The sequence below is a fragment of the Hermetia illucens genome, chromosome 4 (genome assembly GCF_905115235.1).
Source record: "Hermetia illucens chromosome 4, iHerIll2.2.curated.20191125, whole genome shotgun sequence".
In the NCBI taxonomy this organism is placed as follows: Eukaryota; Metazoa; Arthropoda; class Insecta; order Diptera; family Stratiomyidae; genus Hermetia; species Hermetia illucens.
The window spans coordinates 127,540,244-127,562,712 of NC_051852.1; the positions used below are offsets into that span (position 1 = coordinate 127,540,244).

General features: G+C 43.6%; 1 protein-coding gene across 1 annotated transcript; it reads right to left on the bottom strand.

Annotated features, from left to right (window-relative positions):
- Window positions 1-1,454: 1,454 nt before the first annotated feature.
- LOC119655071 lies at window positions 1,455-21,727 on the bottom strand. The gene is made up of 6 exons (XM_038060767.1): window positions 21,546-21,727; window positions 21,225-21,486; window positions 21,090-21,169; window positions 20,862-21,008; window positions 12,625-13,079; window positions 1,455-1,886 (listed from the first exon to the last, which is right to left on the bottom strand). The coding sequence occupies exons 1-6, from the start codon at window positions 21,643-21,645 to the stop codon at window positions 1,461-1,463; spliced, it is 1,470 nt and encodes a 489-aa protein (XP_037916695.1). The 5' UTR covers window positions 21,646-21,727; the 3' UTR covers window positions 1,455-1,460.
- Between the last annotated feature and the right edge of the window lie 742 nt (window positions 21,728-22,469).

A 22,469-nucleotide genomic window follows, 5' to 3' on the forward strand; every position in this document is an offset into this window, starting at 1 on the left:
AGCCACAAAGTCCCCGATCAGGAACACTAAAATACATATATATTTTAAATTACGTTTAAGAATTATGCAAGCTCTTTGTTTTTCGCAAGAGGAGTCCCAAATTACATGTAAGCTCCCTCCTTGCAGACCGTGGATCTGTCCCCGGTACACCCAGGGCTCCTGAGGCAGCACTATTCCAGTGTGCTCCATGGAACTTGCCCTTGTAATTACCGCAGATGCAGCTTTCGCATGGTGGAGATTTATCTGAGCTATCTTATTGCTAGCCATTGGCTCCGTTATTGTTTGGAGCTCCTCTCCACTGTCGCAGTATCACCCTTCTACTCCGACATGGCGCTTTCCTGCGCATCGCTGTTCACTTTAAGCCCTAGAAGATCTAGGGCTAGGTCTTCCAACTTCTGCTCTCCACTGGGCGGCAGACTGATCCTGTCCTTTCCACTTCTATGGCTTCTGAGATTTCTTCAGGGACCTCGGTATGTTTTCCACTCGGTGTCTCTTTCGAGGTATCTTTTCTCGGTGTTTCTCTGTGCACGTGCACAGGTACGCTGCTAAATGGATAGGTAATATGGTAGCTCCAAAGTTTGATTGCCTCCAGGGATCGTTCATCTACCCCGATCGTGAGGAGTTTACTCTTGGCCTCCACCTTGCTCCTGAAAGCTCTCTCTAATCACGTAAGGAGATACTCATTCTGAGCAATTAGGACGTCCATGAGATTTTTCGTCTGGATTGTTGCGGTTTTCGGGAAAAACCTGCCTAGAGGGTAATCAACGACTTTCTAACGATATCGGATGAGGCAGCGTTAGTGCTGGTCGGTTTGATGCTGATAGACATCTCTGAAGAAATATTACAAATCTACACCAGAAGAGCCACACCCTGGTGTGTACCAAAACCGCTCCGCTTCTCCATCATTTTTCATGAGAAACATCCAACCATCAACGCTTTGCACGCTGTTTTACGTAGATCGCATTTTCTCGATTTTTCAGAAGAAAGGTGACTTCGAGCAACTCATCCAAATTTGGAATTATCACATCTCGAATCATGACCTTTGGTTAGATCTGCAGGAAAGACGTTTATGCTTTCTGGGTCGACTGAACTATCCAACCTTTTCCATAGCTTTCTCTGTGGTTGGTTTTCTGGGAGTTGTCGTTTTAACCGCTCATTTTAGGACTCGATCCTCACGCATTCTTCCTTCATGGAAGGCCTTTTCTGGCTAGTGGAATTATATGAAAATAGATGCTAATCACTAACTTCGAAGGATTACTTTAAACATTTCCGCCGATGTAGTTTTTTTTTGAAAGATTTGAGCCTACCAGGTAATAGGTATAGCAAATCAATTCCAAATGACTGGCATATACGACAGACAAATTGCGAATTTACTTTATTAAGCTCTTGTTTCACAAAAAATAATATTAATTGATAATATAGCGAACTATCTCGTTAAAACCGAGCTCAAATTTTACAACTTATATACCAAATTGATTCACTTCGTGATCAACAAATTGATCCATATCTTCGTCAGTTATATCTTTACTATTCCTTTCACTATCCGATTGTATTCTGTTATTTATATCATAATTCTTCAACGGCCGATAATCGAGACGATAAGCGATCGGTGGAGGAAAATCTTCCTTATCAAATTTAGCTTTCTGAATATCAGGTCCTCGACTAACATGAGGACCAGCTGTAATGTGATCAGTGTCAGATTCTGACTCTTCCTTCTCCTCATCACTCTCAGCCACCAAATAAGGCTTTGTTCGGAGCTGTTTGAGGAGATCATTTTTCACCTTTTCGACGTAATCCTTCCTGCAAACAATATTTTTAATCTTTTTCTTGTAAGTTTTCCGGACAAGATTCTTTATTGATGGCATCATTATAAGCTGACGAAGGGCCTATGAGAGAAGAGAGAATATAAGATCAATTTGGATATTAATTTAGGATGGTATTCATTAACAAGCAGCAAATTTCAAATAAAACTTAGAGATAAATGGTTGAACAAAGATTGCTTACTTATCGTGAGACCTCAGCAGCTGAAGCTTTTAAGTCCAGTAGGTCCCTTTTATCCTGCAGTCCTCGTCTTGTTGGTGGTGGTCTGTGGTCCGGCGAAAAGGAGATGTTTAAATTCAGTACATCCCTCCCTATGAAACACCGAACAAACGCGAAGGATACATTCAAAGAAGAATGGGATCACAGGCCGAAGTGGCACCAACTGCACAGGGAGGAGTAAATAAATGGCTTAACTTACGCGTAAAGCTAAGGAAAGAGACAGAGCCAAAGGACTCACGCTGTAGGGCGTTGTAAAACCGGCGTAGCCTCGGGAAGGGGGAGTGTCAAGCTCCACGAAGGGTATTTCAAAAATGTCCGCACTACGTGTACTACGAGAGGCGATGCGGAAAATAATATCGGAGTTGGCAGAACAGTCCATCTGGCAATTACAAAGTTTGAAAAGAGTTGGGGAGAGTTTAAGTCGATAGCACATCCGTTGGCATTTGCTGCATTCAATGTTTCAAGCCAATGTTTTTAAGGATCTCCGTGATGAACCAAGTTGGGTAATCACGAAAACAAGTAGGTGAAGAAGGGACATAACACGAGAGGAGATCGGACAGGATATTATTAAAGGCTGGAATGATTAGACCAGTTGAGCATGGGGAGGTTAAATCTCCAAAGAGGATAAAAAGGAGGGAAGGGAATTTGACAGTAAGAAGTTCCGACAAGCTGTCAAAGAATTTTTCGTACAGGTGTAAAGGGCTAGCACGGGAACGTAGATACAATATAGAATAAAGACGAGGGAGTTAGGCGGGAAGGCACGAAGAGCAACACAATCATATGTTGAGCCAGATGAAGAAAAGACTAATTCGGCGCGGAGTTGATTTTCAATTGCATTTACGACTCCACCACTAGTGGACTTACACGACTCAGCGCGGTCTTTGTCGCAACGGAGGGGAATTCAGTATATTGTCGTCAAGCCAGGTCTCAAAAATACAAACTGCATGATGTTACTGATCCAGGGTGGATAAACTGAAGGCCCGCACCTTACATTTTACATTTTGATAAAAGGGGCGGACAGTGAACACGGAACCAGTTGTATTGATCGGCAAGGCAGGTGGGATGCCCTGATTTCTACTCGCGAGTTACTACACTTGCCGATTGACGATTGTGTCAAATTTGTACGGATAAGTGACTTTAAAAAAGCTACCATTCGGTCGGGGTTGCTCTCTTTTGTCAGTTTGACACAAGACAACATTCAAAGTCAGCCAACCTTGCTTTTTACATACTTCAGTAGCTCGTCCGCAGAAATGACGAACGCAAACCTAGAAACAAACAGCTCTATTGGTGGGGAGGCCACTTTTATCCCTGGCCGTTCGCACGATTGATTGAAGGGCCAGGGTATAGAATAGCGGCGGAGAGTAGAGCTTCGTCGGCGATGGAAACGACGTCAGCGACACCGCATCAGAGACTTTTTCGGAATTGACATCCATTCGAAAAGAACGTGAGGGTTGGACTAAAACTATGTCTAAAAGCCTAAAAACAAAGAATAGAAAATAAAAATCTGCCCTGAGAGTATGATCATTTCTGCACGGAAATCCTGAGAGAAGGGAAGGGCCTGGAGCGAAAACTTGGCTGGATCCGGGAAAACCAAAAGAGGATTCTCATACTGAAGCTGGAAAGGTCCCTCTAGAGCAAAGCTGAAGTTGTCCGCAGTCAAATAAAAGAAAAATATTTGGGGGGGAGTGCTGTAGGAAGTCACTTCTACGGCACAACTCCATACTGCTTTATCGAAGTAGTTTAAACTACAAGATTAGCATGAAGCATATTTTTTCAGCATCAGAAAGCCATTTTATGGTACACGGTTGGTGATAATTAGACTACCAACAAAGCAACGAATATGCTTCTTGACTTTTGTTGGATCTGCATACGTTGTCAATAATGCATAGTTAGCTAGATCAACGGATATGACTGCAATGTGGAAATGTGACAACGTATAATCAACTCCATGTAGGCGAAAATGGAAGGCATGTACGTCGGTAGTTACTACGCTCCTCCGCGTCTCACATTCTAGGCTACAAAAGAATGGAGACCAAAGGTCATTGGCAAGTTCACTGACGAATGTAGGCGAACTTTCGAGGATTTCAGTATCATATCGCCAGTTCGGTTATAGATCTAACTTTTATTAATTCTTCATTACCCGCTGAGCATTCTAAGATTTCGTAAGGTATCGAACCCCCAGCGTGTCACGTTCACTATTACGGAGAGCTAGCCTGGAACCATTTGTCATATTACTTTGGGCTAGTCCCCGAGCTCTCCCGCCTTTTGGAGCATTCAAATCAGGGAATTTATTTCACCAACGGGAGGGGAGAGGAGGAAGGGAACCCCGTGCCTTCCGGCTCTTCCACCAGTCGAGCTCTATCTTCTTTGTAACGAGAAGAACCCGACCGTAATAGGCAACACGGCTCCACCTGTCAGTGTTGCTCAGCATCTCCCCGATAATGTTATCTGGAAAGAGATCCCTGTGTATAAATAGAACTATTGACGTATCCCCTCCCACCTTCCACAAAAAAAATGTTCGGATAGGCCTCTTCCACAACTCCATTGCAAAACACACAATCCGGAGATCGTGCCTTTCCAATCTTGTGCAGTAAGAGAAAATTCAGTCTAACCATGCTTCCAATTAACCACGCACCTAAATTTCCAATGAGCCGCGCAGTCCCTCTGCCTCTAGTTTCATTTTGCCAAAAAAGTTGCTACTCATCTAGGGTGCGTTGCCGTTCTTCATGAGCAACTTCTTCCTTTGGTTCTTCTTTCTTACACGTCGCATCAATATGCCAAGTCTGCTTTGCGCCGCAACAACATCTGCATAATATGGATTGTTGCGCCAACGATTATTATTATTATTATTATTATCATAGGAAACAGTCCAGAGGTCCGGCCCTAGGATGGATCCCTGCGCTACCCCCAACGTGACCTCCATCCTCCTCTGACCCTCTAGCGTTTCATAGAGCAGGGAGCGGTTCCCCGGATAGCCCCTCAATATCCGTAAGAGATAATTCGGCAAGCCGAAAGTATTGTCTAGTGTCTAGAATGTCTTTCCATCTTTAGGAAAAAAGGCGATTTTTACGTCAAGCGTTACGAGGAGCACCACCTGTCGAACTCGGCGGCTATATGCCTCAGCTCGATGAACCGCATCCACGACTTGCATGACAGCTTTCGGGTTTGATGACCTCTTCTACTTCGTTCCTTTCAGTGAAGCTTTAAGGTCTTGGATTTCCACAGAGCACGTGGGTTCTAGGTTAGAAATCAAAGCTTTATCTCCTAGAAGCCACTGACTGCTTCACAGAACATACCTTTATTTGTTGACCACGGATCTAATTCAACTAGGACTCCACCAATCTTCGTTTTTCGAATGAAAGACACTTCTGCTCCACTATCTATGGGCTCAATCTGGTAACGGATTGCATGAGGACTTCCGCTAAGGTCTTGCGTTCCATCGGCTGAATAAGCAGAGTTGGCGGTATTAACCTTCTTGGTCTCGCCACCTTTCCTTTTGGTGCTCCATCCGTAGTGTCCACCTCAATTTTAAGCAGAGGGTTTTCTGATGGCGTGGCGTGTTGTCACCTCGTGCCCTTCTTAGTCTTCTTTTGAGTCCGGGAGAGTACCTCAGTGAAATCTCCTTCAGACGCCCTCCCCCTTTCGTTTTTCCCCAGTTCGCTCTACAACAGGCTATCTGCGACCCGCTCGCGCACGCGGCTTTCTCATCGGGAGGCGTGGTTGTTTCTGCTTTCCTTACTCTCCATGTCCACCTGTATTACGATATTCTACCCAGGAGATGCACCAGCTCCATCAGCCCGTTTTTCACCCTTTTGCTGGCTTTTTCTGGAGGAACGTCGCAGATTACATACGCCCCATATCAGCCACGCATTTATCAATAAGCCTTTCCTCTTCAATTTTCGCCAGAGTACTCGCAGCGCTCCCATTTGGTTTATATTTGAAACGATCTGGCCAGTTTCAGCAGTTTCCACTATGCCTCTTTCCGCAACTACAGCACTGCATGGTACTGTCTGAGTTGCCGTCTTCGTCGCAGGTGCTGCATCACTTTGCGAGTTTTTTTTTTCTCTGTTTGCGAATCCTCGTCGAGTATTTCAGCCCTTGCTGCATCCTTCCCTGGGCGCTGGGGCGAGCGACGCATTTCCATGCTACTACCTAGGCTCACATCATCCGGGGACTCCCACTGTGCCCCGGCGTGATCATTAGCAGTTCGCAGGTCGCAGGTATTATGCCAGCTAAGGGGTCAGGACTACTTGCCCGGGGACCTCGGCGATACCCCTTCCGTATCGTAAGCGACCCATTAAAGATCGTTGACAACCGCTGAAAGGGGTCAGTTATATCCTTGGTAATTTAATTCGAGATAGTCCGATAACTACGGTCAGAACCTCGCTGAGACAAGTACAACGGTACCAATCTATACTGAGTGCATGGTTCCGCATTCATATTGGTAAACGAAAAACCTACCTAAATCTCCATCGAACTTTGGAGTACGCTACCTGTAGTGAAATGCAATACCACTTTTGAGCCCCGCAGGTCCCTTGTCCGCTTAGACGTTACCACAACCCCCATGAAACTCCTACTAGGGGGTGAAGCGCCACAAACGAGCTAAAAGTACACCAACGAGGAATTCTCCTGAGACATGTAAATTCAAGGGCTATCCCGGCGTCCCTGGTATCAGTATACCTCTGGTAAGGTTTCGTGACAAAAGACACTTCAGATGAGCCCCTAAAGAGGCTCAGGTCTGATCGCCTATATAAGCCTTGGATTAGTCGCCTACTGCATCACGACCAGCAAGTCATAGAGGTTGCAGCGTTTTCGGGTGTCATCACGTGGAGGTTCTCCTCAGTTACTTAGAAATTTAGTCCTTTACGTTCATCGATCCGCTTCGATGATTCCGCAGGCAGCCAAGTCTTGTCGCGCTCCTTCCGGGCTTAGCCGACAACCTGAGTAGCACATGAGAAATCATTGTTAATGGCGGCTCAGCTGGCTCAGCCCTATGGGAAGCTGACGATGCAACACGTAAGCGAAGGCAAACTATCATCATTTCGTGACCGATGTCAGCGCTCCTCTTGTTAACCACCCACAAATGACAGCTTTTCAGATTACTCGTACGTTATTGGTCAGTTGCAACTACTGACAAGGCTGTGGATGTTGCAGCGATCGACAGACTTCTTGCGTTTACTGCCGCAGTCACCAAAACCATATTTTCCATCACGTTCCCAAGCAGGGGCAGACAGACCCCCTGGCTCGATTGTTAGCCAGAATCTCACAGTCAGTGTCTCCTCGAAACTTGCAGGAATTAAGGGCACGACTGTTTCACAAAGGAGTAATAGAAGACATCATTATGTTATATAAATCTGATCCGCATACTAGGATAATAGCATTATACGCGAAATTCACTTCTACCTACTCCTTTTTGAAGATTGAACAAATCTTCCGATATATCTAAACTATCTTCGCATTGATTGAAGATAGAAAAAATATTTTTAACACCCTTAAAATATGTAGTAATATTTGAAAAACAACACCACTCAATAAAGATTTATATCAAAATCTTACGTGTATATTACACCTAGGAAGGTCTTAACTATCAACAAACACTTGAAAAGCAAATAATATCGACGAAATCGATCGCTAAAACTAAAACAATAAAAGTTGACATAAATCGAAATAAATTTTGGAAAACAATTAGTTGCAGAATCTGAAAATATGGTCCGTCATACATAAATCAATATCAAGTACTCCACCAATGACACACCGATTTTATCATCGCACATATTTCTTAAAACGTTTTGAATTTCCTTCGCATAAATAATTCTTCCTGATTAGCGACAAAAAAGTGAGCGAAAGCCAATTGTCTTTCTTTATCAAGATGTCCACTATCAATGATAACGAAGCACATCTCATGGAAAACGGTTAGCACGAATTCCAGAAGATAATCATGTTTTTTTTAATTAACTGAAGAAGATAGTTATCAAAATGAAAGTATTCGTTATTTTGGCTGTTTCCAGGAAATGTTTTTAAATAGATTATTATTTATTTAGAATGAATTGTTGAAATTGTAGCCCTTTTTAATTGATAGCTCATCATCATCATCAACGGCGCAGCAAACGGTATCCGGTCTAGGGCTGTGTTAGTAAGAAACTTCAAGACATGCCGGTTTTGGGCCGAGGACAACTAATTCGATATTTCTAAAATATGTCTGGTCTCCTGACCTATGCCTTCGATCCATCTGACGAAGAGTCTGCCATAGATATTGCCCTTATAGACTTTCCGGGCAGGATCATCTTCACCCATGCGGATTAGGTGATCCGCCCACCGCAATCTGTTGAGTTGGATTTTATCGACAACCAGACGGTCATGGTATTTCGTTATAGAAAAAGCCGACCATACTCTGAAGAAGTTTGCGAAGAATAAGAAGGCCGATATTGTTGCCGAGCGGGACGAAATACCAGACGATTACTAAGGAATATCATAATAAACAATTGGAAAACCAGAAGAAGAAGCCGGAACCTATCACCTTCAAATGCATCACGTCTTAGGATTAGATCGGCAAAGAGAACAAGAGAAACAAAGTTTGTAAGAGCTCGGACGCCAAACAACCTTTACAGACAGCCAAGCAGCAACTTAAGCGATGTGGCCAGGTGTATCTTAGAGAGGCCGCAGGCGGTGAGGAACTCCGCTTGTGGCAAGCGGAGTCGGAGGTATGGACCAGTGTTGAGGCCAGGCTGTCGGAATTGAAGATAAATCTGCAGCACTCAAACCAACTCAAGCCAACCTGTAGGTCTTCCTCTAGGAGGAAGACTCTATTGCAAATATGTGTTATAATTTATTCCATGACCTCAGAAAGCCCCTTCACCCCCTTCTCTGTCTGGTCTTTAGTTCAAGTGACCTAATAATAACACCTAACATTGGGAAAAGTGAAGCAGGTCGCAATGGAGAACGTGTATATCTTCTCAATCGACCAATCACCTCCATCAGAAGAATGACAATATCTGACATCTATTATCGTGTCAAAGAGAACGAACCTGGTAATAGTTTGGGCAACTCGGAAATCCAAGAAAGCTATGTGTAACTGTGATAGTAGGTAAGAAGTGCTTGATATTACCGTACTAACTGTTAAGGGGTTTTTCGGGACATAGAATTAAGAAATGTGATCAGAAATCCTTCTCGGAAAGTATCAGCAATTCTGCGAGACTCAGTAAGATTTCGGTCAAGAAACATTGGAGCTCATCCTTCCTTAAAAGATCTGAGGGCTCCCGGGCCAAATCTTCTGATGAGCTGCCAATCCGACCATACTTCCCCGCCAGTGAAGAAAACTGTGAGTTAGACTCGGCTTGAAAATGATGCGTCCCCGTCGTTTGAGAAAATCGAATGGGGCATCACTGAGGATAAAATTAATTGGGCTATAAACCGCACCATATATAAATCTCCTGGACTAATATAAATCTCCTGTGAGGTAAGTATAAGTGTACACTCAAAGTCTTTCCTACTCATCGTAAAAGGCGATTAAAAGAAATAGAAACTTGTGAGCAAGTAACGTGCTGCCGAGACATCAACAACGTCTGGAAAAGAGGCTAAGCGGACTAGTAGGTTCTGAAATGGGCGCACCCTCCTCGACAAGGGTAGCGAGGATCCTCAGAATAGTCGCTACCTCCAACTCAAGCCAGAATTCCAACGATATAAGATGGACATTCTGTGCTTAAGAGATGAGGGATAGTGGGACTCTGACGAGTACTCCTCTCCCTTTGGCAGCAATTTGCTTTCGGACTCTCGAAAGCCAAGTGATAGCAGACGCAAATTGTATTCTTTTTGACGGCTATCGCAAGGCGCGCTTTCTGGATCTGGGAGCTGGTCTCTGACAGACTTCTGACTTTAAGATTCCGATTCAGGTTAAGGAGCATCAAAATTGTACAGTGGTTTGCACCAACGGAGACTTCCGGTATGGTGGATAATGATACTTTCTACGAGCATGCAGTTACATGCAGTTTAGGGAAAGCTTCCCTAAGGTGACATTGTGATTGTGATGGGTGATGTGCATAAGAAGAGAAAGGCTGACATCGGTCTCGAAAGGAATCATCATTTGATGGTCGCTTACCTTCACTTGTGTACTACGTTTGCCACATCTCGTAGAGTTTGAGAGTTGCAACATCGACCGTTTATATGATCTAGCTGTCGCTCGACAGTGGGAGAGCTACCGTGCTGAACAGACGGCAGATACCATAAATAAACCGCCTGAGCAAGTCGTCCACTTCTGGCGAGATCTGGCTGCTTGCGAAATTGTAGAGTGGATCGATGAACGGAGGGGATTGAAGGTTACATTGACCGCTGAAGTGACGCCATCGAATTCGGATCCGGTGCTAATTGACAAAAGCGAATTTGTTATTGTGCTGGTCGGGGAAGCGGATAATGTCGCAGAAAGCAATAATTTCAGAACTGTATTCCACATCACGGAGAAACGAGCATGGTTGACCCTTATCCAGGACAACGGGCACCTTACGGATCATTTTGGAACAGTTTAGATTCTCGCTTATCTGCTCTTCATCGATTTTGAGGATGCTTTCGACAGCATGGGGAATGTATCTGGCGTGCTCTAATCAGGAGGGGCATTCCGGAGAAACTAACAGCTATTATCAAAGTGACATATAGTATAACGTTGTCCAGAGGACGAGGAGGAGTTCATCCTCCACGAATACGCGCAGACCTAATACTATTTCGAACAAAGAACTTCATTGACGAACAGACCCCGTGAGCGAAATGGTCAGAGAGCGGAAGTGGTAGTGAAAAAGTCACACATAAAGGAAGAGCGACAATTGCTCTGCATGCAGTGAAACTCAGTGTCGTCTAGCGAAAGAGTCGAAGCGGGATTTAGTACATCCCATTAATGGTGAATAACAATCATATAAACGGGCGTAAGGCAGCCATGCCCCAGAAACAGCCGAAATGGGTTGTACAGTAGTTTATAAAGGTTTATCAGAGCTTAGTTTGGCTTGAGCATGTACTGCATTGGAGAGACGTGGGATATTGAAAGTCAGCAGGTGCGAACATCACACGGCACTGCACTTTTGACCAATCACCCTTTCCTTTTTCGTGTTGAAACAGAACGATCATTTAGGGGTTAGCCTTTTCAAAATCATAGCATTTCTGCCGGAAGGAAAAATCCGTTACACTAGAAGCAAAATACCTTATATACCTCCGTGAACATGGGCGACGCATTTAACAACAATACCATTAAGGAGGCTTCCTCCTTTTGGATTTTTGGGTGCCTTCAGAAAAAAGATGTACTTGCGGGCTGCAAGATGCAGACTCTGTATAAATCCAACCAGAACGGAGTTGATGCTGTTTACCACCAGGAAAATGCTGTCCGCGACCAAATGGGCAAAAGTTGGCATTTTTCTACAATGTGAAGTATCTAAGCTAAATTGGGGACTAAATATAAGGTTAAAAAGGCTTGTATAGCCTTCCTCACCTAAAAAAAGGACCTTCGAGAGGAAATGGGGCATCGGCTGAGGATGATTCTTTAAATGTGCTCAGCCGTGGTTCTAACATACGGTTCTATGATGTGGTGGCCGGTGACGACCAGGAAATACGATAGAACCATGCTTAATACGACCCCAAAAAAGGCTGCTGTCCTGTGTGATGGATGCTCACAAAGTACTCCTATGTTTCTTCTCCTTTGATCTTCATATTAAATACGCTTTACCGTGGAGCGCTCCATAAGAATATCTGTTCGACAGCAAAACCCTACACCTACAGTAAAATCCTAGGCGAAGCACCTCGGGAACTCAATAAATTCCGAATGGACTACACTACTCGCAAACCGAGCTTCAAGAAAAATTTCGTGGTGAGTCTTCTAAGCAGGAAAGAGTGAATGCGTTGCAAAGTTATAGCACAGTATCCTTTACTGCCGGGTGAAAGATGGTCCGCGGAATCGGAACGGAAACATTCTATGATAAGGACAGTGCAGTCGAGCCTTATGGTATTCTAATATATGTATTTCCAAACAGAGGTACTGTCGATTCCGCAGGCCTTTCGACGGTTGGGCATGACCTGAGCCCCAAGTGCAACATAGTCATTCTGCCCGAGAACTAAACAGTCATTAAGAATTTGTACTCAGTGACGACATCCTCGAAGCTGTTGGGGATGTTCAGGGATGCGCTAAATAGTCTGGGCAGTACCCTTAAAATCACACTCCTCCTTCTCAGTCACCAGAACATAGGGGGAATGGGAATCTACTCATACTACTGGACAACCATTCAAAATGACGAACGCTCACCACTTACGTTAAGTCAAAGAAGAACTTCCCGTCCTACAATAAAATCCCGTCAATTAACGTCAGCAAAGAGAACAGGAGATCATGCAGCTAAACTCAGCATACCTTACAATTTGCATTGTCGAAGGCGCGGAGAGGTGGGAGACACTCTCTTTGTGAAATAGAGCCAGGTTGTAGACATCAGGTAAACAATTGTTTGGGCACTTCGAAGAGGTCTCTCATTGTAGGGTGGGGGAGCTACTATTATTGCTGGTTCTGAAGATTTGAGCCGGCTCGATTTTGCTAAACATGTAAGTAACAATATTGTGAATTACCTGCAAACACCACAGTTGCATGAAATCGCTGGTTTTATTGTGGGCCCTCTTGATCAAAATCGCTGGTAAATCCCAAAATTCTCGGCATCTCCACATAGCGGTTGTTGTGTATAAGGCATTGCATATTCCCAGGGAAAGATATTCCAAAGTTTTTAACGGTAAACTATCATCGGCTAGCATTTCTTTAAATTTATAGACGATATCCTTCTTGTCACACACCTCTTCGGCCTCTCTACAATTTATCAGCAAGGCAAGACATTTCATAACAGTTGGATATTCGTGGCAACGGTTTAGTTTGCAGTAAATAGTTTCGAAAACTCCTTTGGACATAGCTTTCCCTGGAGATCTCTCGATTAAGTTGGCGATCACCATGTAAACTTCTTCAATGTGATCGATTCGCTCCAGTACACGAACAGCACGTTGTAGATGATCTCCGGACGCCATTACATCAGCAACTGGAAAAGGATTTGAGGTTCTGGTTAGAGGAGGAGTATTTCAGTACAATGTTACTATATTTTGTGGATTTACCCGAAATCCCTTCAATTTCACTTTAAAAATAAATATCATAACATAGCACGACATCGAAAAGTTTGCTGGAAATAGTGTTAACGAAGTTGCTTCCTTGCTGAGGATCGAACCACCTGCAAAAGCGAGCTTCTAAAGACGCTGAGAGACTTTGCTTCTTTTACACGTTTCCTAGGGAATGATTATTTTATTGATAAGTATTAATGAGTGCCCGGTGCCTAACGTGGGCAATTAGGATAAACCTCACATACTTCCGATAGCAGACATTTTAAGTAAGGCACACTTCCGACATTCTGGGATAGTGGGTTCCATTGCGTGGTATAACCAGCGATGTAATTTTCGTACTTTCTCATTGTTTGATTTTCGCGCTTTCACAATACGTGATACCGACAAAGTTGATTATTTAATATTGCTTCAAATGAAAAGTCATCAATGGGACGACACTCTCTGTTCATGCTATCGAAGTGGTTGGTTTGTACCGTAAAATTTTACGGATTTGAGACGGAACTGTTGAAGGAGACCCTGTTCACTCTACCACATAAGTGGGACCTTAACCAGGAGAGTACAGATGGCGCAAAGCCATACGAACCGAGCTTCTTGAGAAACAGAAGTCGAAGAGCGGGCAGGTCTGATATGAGACCCGAAGGGATTAAATTCATGTCGCTCGAGAGAGCCTTCAATATTCGAAAGATATGCTGAATAAGCATTCCTAATTAAGGTTTTTGTGAACGATCGTAGAACTTTAAAGTTGGTAAGACAAACGTTATGCAATGAGGACACGGCCGATATCCGCAAATCTAGCAGGCCTCTTATATTTTGGTAGTATAATGTCAACGGAGTTAAGTGCACCGCCGAGGATGCGCTCTCTTCGGAAATTTGCGGGATGGCACTGGCAATTGAAACCTTTGATAAAAACGCCTAGTGGCCAGAACGACAGATTCAACCTATCAAAGAACAGGGATGTAATAACACGACCCGGATTGTTGTCGTTAGTTTGGTACAAGCCAGCAGAAACGGCAAGTACCTCACATTTTCCACATATCTCAGAACCTCTTCAGTCGATGTATTAGACACAAATCTTGATAAATTGAGAGCGACCGAAGCAAGTGCTGACGTTAGTACCTACTAATTGGGACGCTGAACTCAAGGCAAAGAATCTAAAGAATGTGCTTTGCTGCCAGTAGGTAATGCAATATTTCCGGCCAATGCTTCCGGTAATGCACTTTGGGTGAAGTTGTTAGGTTGCAATTCGACGTAAAAAATAGTGAATTGACTAAGCGAATCTCATAGAAGCATTGGCAATCATGTGCCACACACACACAACCGATTTGACAGGCAAAGTAGCATGGTGGGCATACAGCAATCAAACCATACTGAAAATTAGGAGACAACCCTCAATTTTAACCTGGAAAAAAAATAAGCATACAAGTATTATATGTCTGCAGTTTCTATGCTCGTCCATATCCTAGATTGGAAAACATGCTGGGCAATCTAGTTACGGAATGCTAGAGAACGAAGTTCAAACATTATTTCCAGTGAATTCATGCGTGGGTCAACAAATTTAGAAGTTCTCTTACGGATGCAAGATAGCGCTGCTTTCGGGAGCTTTCCCACAGGTAAATGTTACATTTGTTAACGAAAGTGAAGTAAATATCTACTAAAAACGAGGACATGGTACGGCTGCACACCTAGCTTTCTTCAGGGTGATCTGCAAAATCGATAGTCGAGGAAAAATACCCAGCTAAATTATAATGATCTTAGGCTCTTCAATATCTAGAAGACCTGACCTTCGGTCCGTGTAGCACCTTGGTAGACGAACTGTATGGCAGTTATGTAAGCTAGGAAGCTCGTAGAAATCCTCGACCACTTTTGCAGCGAAGCTGGGTAACATCATTAGACTCTGCACACGCACGGCGAAGAAGAGGTCCTGCATTTTAGTGAATCCCCCCCTCCTACCCCCTTATGAAGATCGATCATGGGTTATTTCCTCAGGTAAGCAGAAGATCTAATTATATCCAATAAAGCTCTTAAACTAAAGTCTCTATATGTGGAAGCTATAACTTCCTTTATGATGCACAAGCCATATTTGAAATACGCTTGATATATGGAACGTTCTGACTGCTGAGAAAACCACGATAGAGATATCGAAGATGCGTGATACACTGATCGACATAAAAAGGACGTCAAAAGAGAGGAATCCCCAAGTAAAAGAGTCCTAGGATTTATAGACAACATCAAAGATCTGGACATCAAAGATGCATAATATCATGGAGCTTGAAGGATACCGCAGAAACATCCACCGATTTAAACTGGACTATGCTGAGATGTCGATCTAGAGGAGTTGAAAACAATTTTCTTTCATTGTTCTAAATTTTTGGGAAAGGGCAGGGAAAACCGAAAGTACAAGTAAGAGGAAGGTTCATCATGTTGGCACCGTGCGCGGATTTCATCGTCATAGCTATTATGAGTTGTGACTTTCCACCCTAGATAGGAGAAATTTTCAACGGTCTCAAATTTGTAGTCTCCTATCTTTATTGTTTTCGTTTCGTCATCATCACCATCATCAACGCAACAACCGGTATCCGGTCTAGGCTTGTCTTGCTTTCTTTTCACCAGTGCAATTTGATGTTGTTCGTTCTTTGGCTTTTGGCGCTGACGTAGCCACTATGTACTTCGTCTTGTCTTCATTAATTTGCAGCCAGAGATCTAGCGCCGCCTGTTCGAACTGGATGGAGCTAGGCTATACATCTCGGGTTGTTCTTTCCATAACGTCAATATTGTCAGCGTAAGCCAGTAATAGGGTGGAGACGAAGAAGCACCGTCTCGCATTCACATCTGCATCGCGGATCACTTTCTCCAGGGCCAGGTTAAAGAGGACGCATGGTAAGGCATCCCTTGTCTTAGACTGTTGTTGATATTGAATGATCTCGAGAGTGATCCTGCTACTTTATGTAGCCTCGCACATTGGTCGGAGTTCTCTCCGAATTCTCTCATGGCTTTAATGTCGATGAAAAGATAGTGAAACTGCTGGCCATATTCCAGCAGTTTTTCCATCGCTCGCCGCAGAGAGGAAATCTGATCTGTTGTTGATTTGCCCGTAGTAGGTCAATGATGTTCTGGGCGTATGGAGCTGCCCAGCCTTATAGATGGTATTCAACAGCGTGATACCGCTATAATTGCTGCACTGCGTGATATCCCCCTTTTTATGTATAGGGCAGATAATGCCCCGTTGACGGGCCTCATGCATTGATTCGCTGTCCCACACCTTGAGCATCAGTTGATGAATGGCTTGGTTTAATTGGTCGCCTTCATATTTAACAAATTCGGCTGTAATTCCATCGGATCCTGGCAACATATACTTTTTAAGCCGCTGGATTGCCCGGACTATTTCTTCTGTGCTTGATGATACCAGTATTTGTCCGTCGTGTTCAGTTACTGGGACCTCCAAGCCGCCGATATTTTAGTTACATGCCCATTTTGTTGGAAATCGGATTTCCCTCTTTGTCTTGCCAGGATGAGCATAGAGATGTATAAAGCTTCATCCTGCTGACTTGTTGATAAAACTTCCGTGCCTGATGCGGTTGCTTCCTGTACTTTTCGAGTTCACAGATATGTTGTTTCACCCAGGCTTCGTTTTTCCGCCTGTGAAGTCGCTTCTCCGCTCGACGGAGTTCATGATAAATCTCTATGCATGCCCAAGTTTTTTGAGAATGCATGCTTGGTAAGTAGCATTCTTCCCTCCTGTTGCTAGCTTGCATTCATCGTCGAACCAACCGTTCCTACTTTTTTTGCGGCTGGGGCCAAGTATGATCATTTGTTGATGCTTCATCTGCAGGATTTCTGTTGACTGCGGTTATTGTCGCATCCATTTCCCCCTTATAGGTGTTGCGGAGTGCTGTGCTGTGGGTGGCTTCAGTTTTAGCTGTCACCTAATTGTCAGTGGGGATTCTAGATGGTGTTGTAATACGAGCTCGGAGCATCATGACAACGAGATAGTGATTCGAGTGTATGTTGGCCCCTCTATACGTCATCTGGAGAGGCCCACGTTTGTTTTTGGGCCACTCTTCGCGCAAACCAGATACTTTCAACATTTCATGCTGGTATGAATTAGAAGGGCTGCTAGGAATGACTCGTTGGGTGGCGTTAGGCTTCCTGAATATATCGAAGTCTTCCCCGTTTCTAATTACTTTGATGTGCAGGAATGATGTTTCCCCCATTTGTTCGGTCTCTATAGAGAATATTATGTTTTTATGGAGCTGATTGATTTTTTCTAGCAATCCATTCAACTGCGATTTGTCCACATTAACACATCTAAAATATAAGGTAGGCATTATCCCACGTTGTTCCATAATTCCTCTAGACCCGCAATAAACATTTCGCTTAATAGAGGGAAAAGTGGGTTACCCATTCCCGGTCCTGCGGTGATTTTCTAATATTCATTCCGGAAGGTGAAGTAGTTTTCACTCATAATTATTGACGCTAGCTTTGTATATTGACGATTCTCCCTCGTTTCCTTGGTTGAAGTGCGGTGTTTGTTGAGCCACGTTTCGAAGTGGTATGGGCGGTCGGTTGACGGGTAAACTCGGAAAAAGTGCTTTTACATCAAATGAAACTTCATTATAAGGTACGGGGGTTGTAGATGTAACTTTCTTCAATCCTTTGATAGACCACTACCACACCTGAAACGTTCTTGAACTAAGAAATAAGACAAGGAATTTGAGACCTATATGGCCACAAGTGATGCAGACTTCTGGTTCCTCTGCAAAAGCGTCATTGGGGGAAACACTTCATATAACCGAGTGCATTGCAATACCATGCGATTCATCCATGCCGAGACACTACATATTCCACAGTAGAACCCCCAACTGTTGTAAGTGGTGTAATAGTGAATTGTCTGACTTTCACGCTATGTGTCACCTGTTAGACGAGCAACCCAAAGAACAGTAAGTAAAGCTGAAAAGGCTACCTACATCCCTGCAGTGAAGCTAGAGGGGTAGCGTCATGAAACTCTGTACACACGCGGATATTCACTCATCAAAAAAGGTCCTGCATTTCAATGGCTCCCATGTCCCTACCCTTATGGAGGTCGTTCTTTGGTTGTTCCTGCAACCGAGCAGAATGTGCGATTACATCCAATAAATCCCTTAAATAAGCATGTGGTGGCCATAACTTCTTTTCTGGGCCAGAACCCATATTTGAAATATGATGTATGGAACGTCCCAAGTGCTGAGAAAACCACGATAGTAAGGTACGCCGACGATGAAGCAGTAATTGTTGTTAAAGATATCGAAGGTGCGTGATAAACTGATCGACATAAGAGGAACATCAAAAGAAAAGAATTTTAGTAGATGGCAACAGCAATAAAAATGTTCGGGTAAGAGTCGTATTATCCACGGACAAAATACCAGTGCCAATGTCTGATTAGCGAAGTTACACTATATGATTAGCTATAATCTTATGGAGCTTGAAAGACACCGCAGATACCTCCATAAATATAAAGTGGACTATGCCGAGACATCGTTCTAGAAGAATTTTCTCTCATCGTTCCAAATTTTTAGGTGAAGGAAGCGAGACCCGAAAATTCTTCGCCAAGATTTTCTACTCAATTTCATTTAAAATTTCGTGGCCTTTTGGCTGCCTACGAGTCCTAGTCTATATGAGTTAAGGTAATCCATCCTGGAAAATTTATAGGGGCTATATCTATGAGAGAAGAAGAGGGCGTATCAATAACGCTCACACTCAAGTGAGATACTACCACTTCTTTTCAGTTACTCTGCTCCCAGGGTGGAGGTGTGCCAACGTCTGATGAGTTGCCTTTGCCCTGGACCAAACCGTTTGTTGGCAAAATGTCAGGCAGCTGCTAGGGATATCCCATTGGTGAGGCTTGGCGTAAAACATTAGAGTTCCCTATTAAATCAGATAGTAAATCACCAACTACGAATATCTAACAGAAAAAACTCATTGGGACAACCCTAAGGACTTATTCAAGTGCAGAGGAACAGCGATGGGAACGACCAGAAAAAGGTCGCTGGCAGTTCCCAATGTAAGGATCGATGCCGATGATCGATGTCCAAACATTAGGTATTTGAAGCACCTCTTTGAAGAGACTGTTCCCTTAGTCGGCAAACAACCCATCCAATCCGAGCCTTCCCTACGGCCAACAACTTCTGTGCTGACTCCACTGGTAGTCGCGTTGTGATTCTCCAAAGCTTCCCCTCTCTGCCTCGCACTCTCTTCCCTGATCGAAAGTTGGTAACCGTCTGCTTTGGTGTCACTTGGGTCACCTGTGACACTGTTCGGACTGGGATACCCGACTTAGCCTTTCCCTCCTCTTCCCGCGACCTATTGTAAAGCATCCTGATGGCTTGGTGCACGTTGTGCTTGTCCTTGGTGAATTCGGGCAGCTCAACTATATTAGTCCCAAGCTGCATAAAAGGCAGATCTTCTGGGTCACGATTCTGTTCTCGGTGACTCGCCCTTTTCATTTGCTAAGATCCCATGAGCTTTCTCTTTTGCCGCATTGGAGGAGATCGTAAAATTGATGAGCTTCTCCTGAATGGATCTATTTGCTGCTGCGAGAGATGCCTTTTTGGCTAGCTATATTCTATTAGCCCATCATTCTTTGCTTTTGCAATTGATGTTCTTGGCAGAGTTGTGCTTCGTGGGAACACCTCCTTCTCCAAATCTAAAACGCTTGTAGCATTAGATGCTTGGGTGGCTAAGTTGTCTTTCACCGAGGCACTGCGATCGATGGATATCGACGGCCGGGAGTCCGCTTGCTCACTCCCAAAAGTCGCTGGTACTAGGGTTCCGAGCCCCTGCACAGTCACTTTACTACTTCTCAATTCGCACATGTTCGTTTTATTTTCTGGGTGTCCTACCCAATAGCAGAGCAAACACTAGCGCATGCACAGTCAGAAAAGAAAAGCCCATGAACACATATTTACACATCCTATCCGCCATGCATCTGATGGGAAATCTGGCAACTCCTCACAGGTCTGTCTATCTGTCTGTATGTCTGTCACGCGCATTTTTCTCGGAGACGGTTAGAGCGATTCGCAGCAAATTTGGTGAAAAGGTGGGAACTGTGAACACTCACGCATACAGTGAGTTATATCCTTTTACGTCGAATTTAAGGGGGGGTCCCCATACATGCAAAAGGCGGGTTGTAAATTTTTTTTCGCCAAATATAGTCATCTTGGGTAAAGGCAAAATCTGAATGAAGTATTAAATATTAACAAAGGGAACTATAGTAAGGGAAATACCCGCCTTCCGAAAAACTAGAATATACTTAGTTAATGATATATTAGAGCATATTCAGTATTAGCCAAGAAAAGAGTGAGGAACTAGGAAGGCGCAGCTTCGAATGCTATCGATGGACGCAAGGGGAGTTAGTTAAAGCTATGACCGTCTGGCGGTGAGGGAAGAGTCTGAATTAGCCCATCTCTTTTAGAATATCTACCTCATTTAAACCAGTTTAACGGTATCACGCAGAGAACTCGGCATTTCTAGAACTTCAAAGGTGGTCAAGGAAAGACACCTCTCCAGTTCAGGCGGCGAACCACCCCTTGAAAACACGATCATGCCAAGTTGAACACATAACAAGAACTTTTTACACTGCACCAAGTTAAGGTCGCTCTAAATCCAGCCCACTACTTACCATAGTGATTTTTATTAACACAAAAGAGGAAGAAGCGGACGTTGTAACTTACCTTCTGGCTGGGAGGACATGCGATACAGAGCCAAAGCTGCGTTTCTGCTAACAGGATTGGTATCGATGATCATATCATATAAATTGCTAATTAAATTGTGTTCATGCATCAACGCTTTAGCACCTTGATAGTGAGATGCAACCAATCCTGTGGAAAGATAAGATATCCAATGTAAAATATTCCGTCCACAAAAGACCAAGCATGTAATCCAAATGACCTAAAACTCACCTATGCAAACAATATTCTTCAACAAAGGACTGATATCACCTGGCACAAGTGGAAAGAAGTTGTCCAGCGATTGGTTGAGTCTGGTTACAAAAACTAACTTTAGATATCTTCCTAAGAAACCATCTTAACACAAACCTGGATGCAATATTGAATTCCACGATGGCCCGATAGCACTTGTAAGAATTTTGTAGTTCTTCCTCTAAACTATGGAGCGCCTTTGACTGTACACCCAAATCATAGGAAGCTAGATCTTTAAGGAGTTGCGGAATACCATCTAACCCATATGCAAGGTTCGCGTTCTTTTTGATAGGATTTATTCCGAAGCGTTTTGGCTGAATCAGAGTTGGCTGATGGAAATCTGCGCGCTCAACTTTAATATCTTTTTCTTTGTGCATTGCTGAAAACAATCATTCAAATATTATTGACAGTTTTCTGTAGGAAACTTAGAAAGCTCACCAATTTCCACACACTTATTGAGCACATAAGGGTCGATAGATTCAGTTTTCAAAGTTGCATGGAGGTATGAGTTTCTTTGACGTGCCATGGCGTTCCACATTTTGAACAATCTAATATAAAAATAAAGGTCCCGGAAAAAACGACGTTTCTATAGTTGAATCTTGCTGATGTCTACTGTTGCTAAAATAGCTGTCGCGAATAACAATTTGAGATTTTTGGCTTACGCCAACCCAGATGAAGTAATATAACCTTCAAAGCGAGTAAACTCATCAAAGTATTTCAAAATCAAATGCGGATATAGATGACACGAAAATTTTCTGTATTGTAGAGGAATGAGCAATGAAATCCTTAATCCTTAAAGGAAACAGTTGAAATGGAGTAGGCGAAAAATGTCAGCCCCATTAGTCAAACTCTCTCCGAAGAATACATTTTTTGACAACAGTGCAAGTTGTGGTTTTGGGGGTTCACGCAGAGCGCAGAGCGATAAGTCGGCTCCACTGTGTGACCATTCATATTCTGACAAGTAACCTGAACTTGTCTCCCCCTCGGATACACTTGACACTAAGAGTGTCTAAAGACACATGGAAATAGAAACAAATGATTGTAATTCTCCAAGTGGTAAGAAGTCACAAACTTCGAATCCACCGGCGACTCTGAGAAATCAGGTGGTGGCCGAGGCACGGATTTTGGACGCCTCACCTAATTCTAAAATCTATGTAAGACAAGCTCTCCACTTCAGTGGAAAACCTACACCCGGTGTCTACGGCGTGGGCAGCCAAAAAGGATAGTACAGCAACTCCCTTAATGAGAGGAACTAGAAATCTCACTACGGTCGGTCGGGCGGTGACACTGTTATCTAACTCTTCTAAAATACGGGAGAAGAAGGCTCGGCAAAAGGTAACTTCAGCCACAAAGGAGAAGGGA

Bases quoted from the DNA above. Each gene is read 5' to 3' on its own strand.
- LOC119655071 (XM_038060767.1), bottom strand. From the start codon at position 21,645: ATGTGGAACGCCATGGCACGTCAAAGAAACTCATACCTCCATGCAACT. The intron at 21,009-21,089 runs GTGAGTTTTAGG...ATCTTTCCACAG, and splicing joins GAAGAATATTGTTTGCATAG to GATTGGTTGCATCTCACTAT. The intron at 1,887-12,624 runs GTAATTCACAAT...CTTCTCTCATAG, and splicing joins TGCAACTGTGGTGTTTGCAG to GCCCTTCGTCAGCTTATAAT.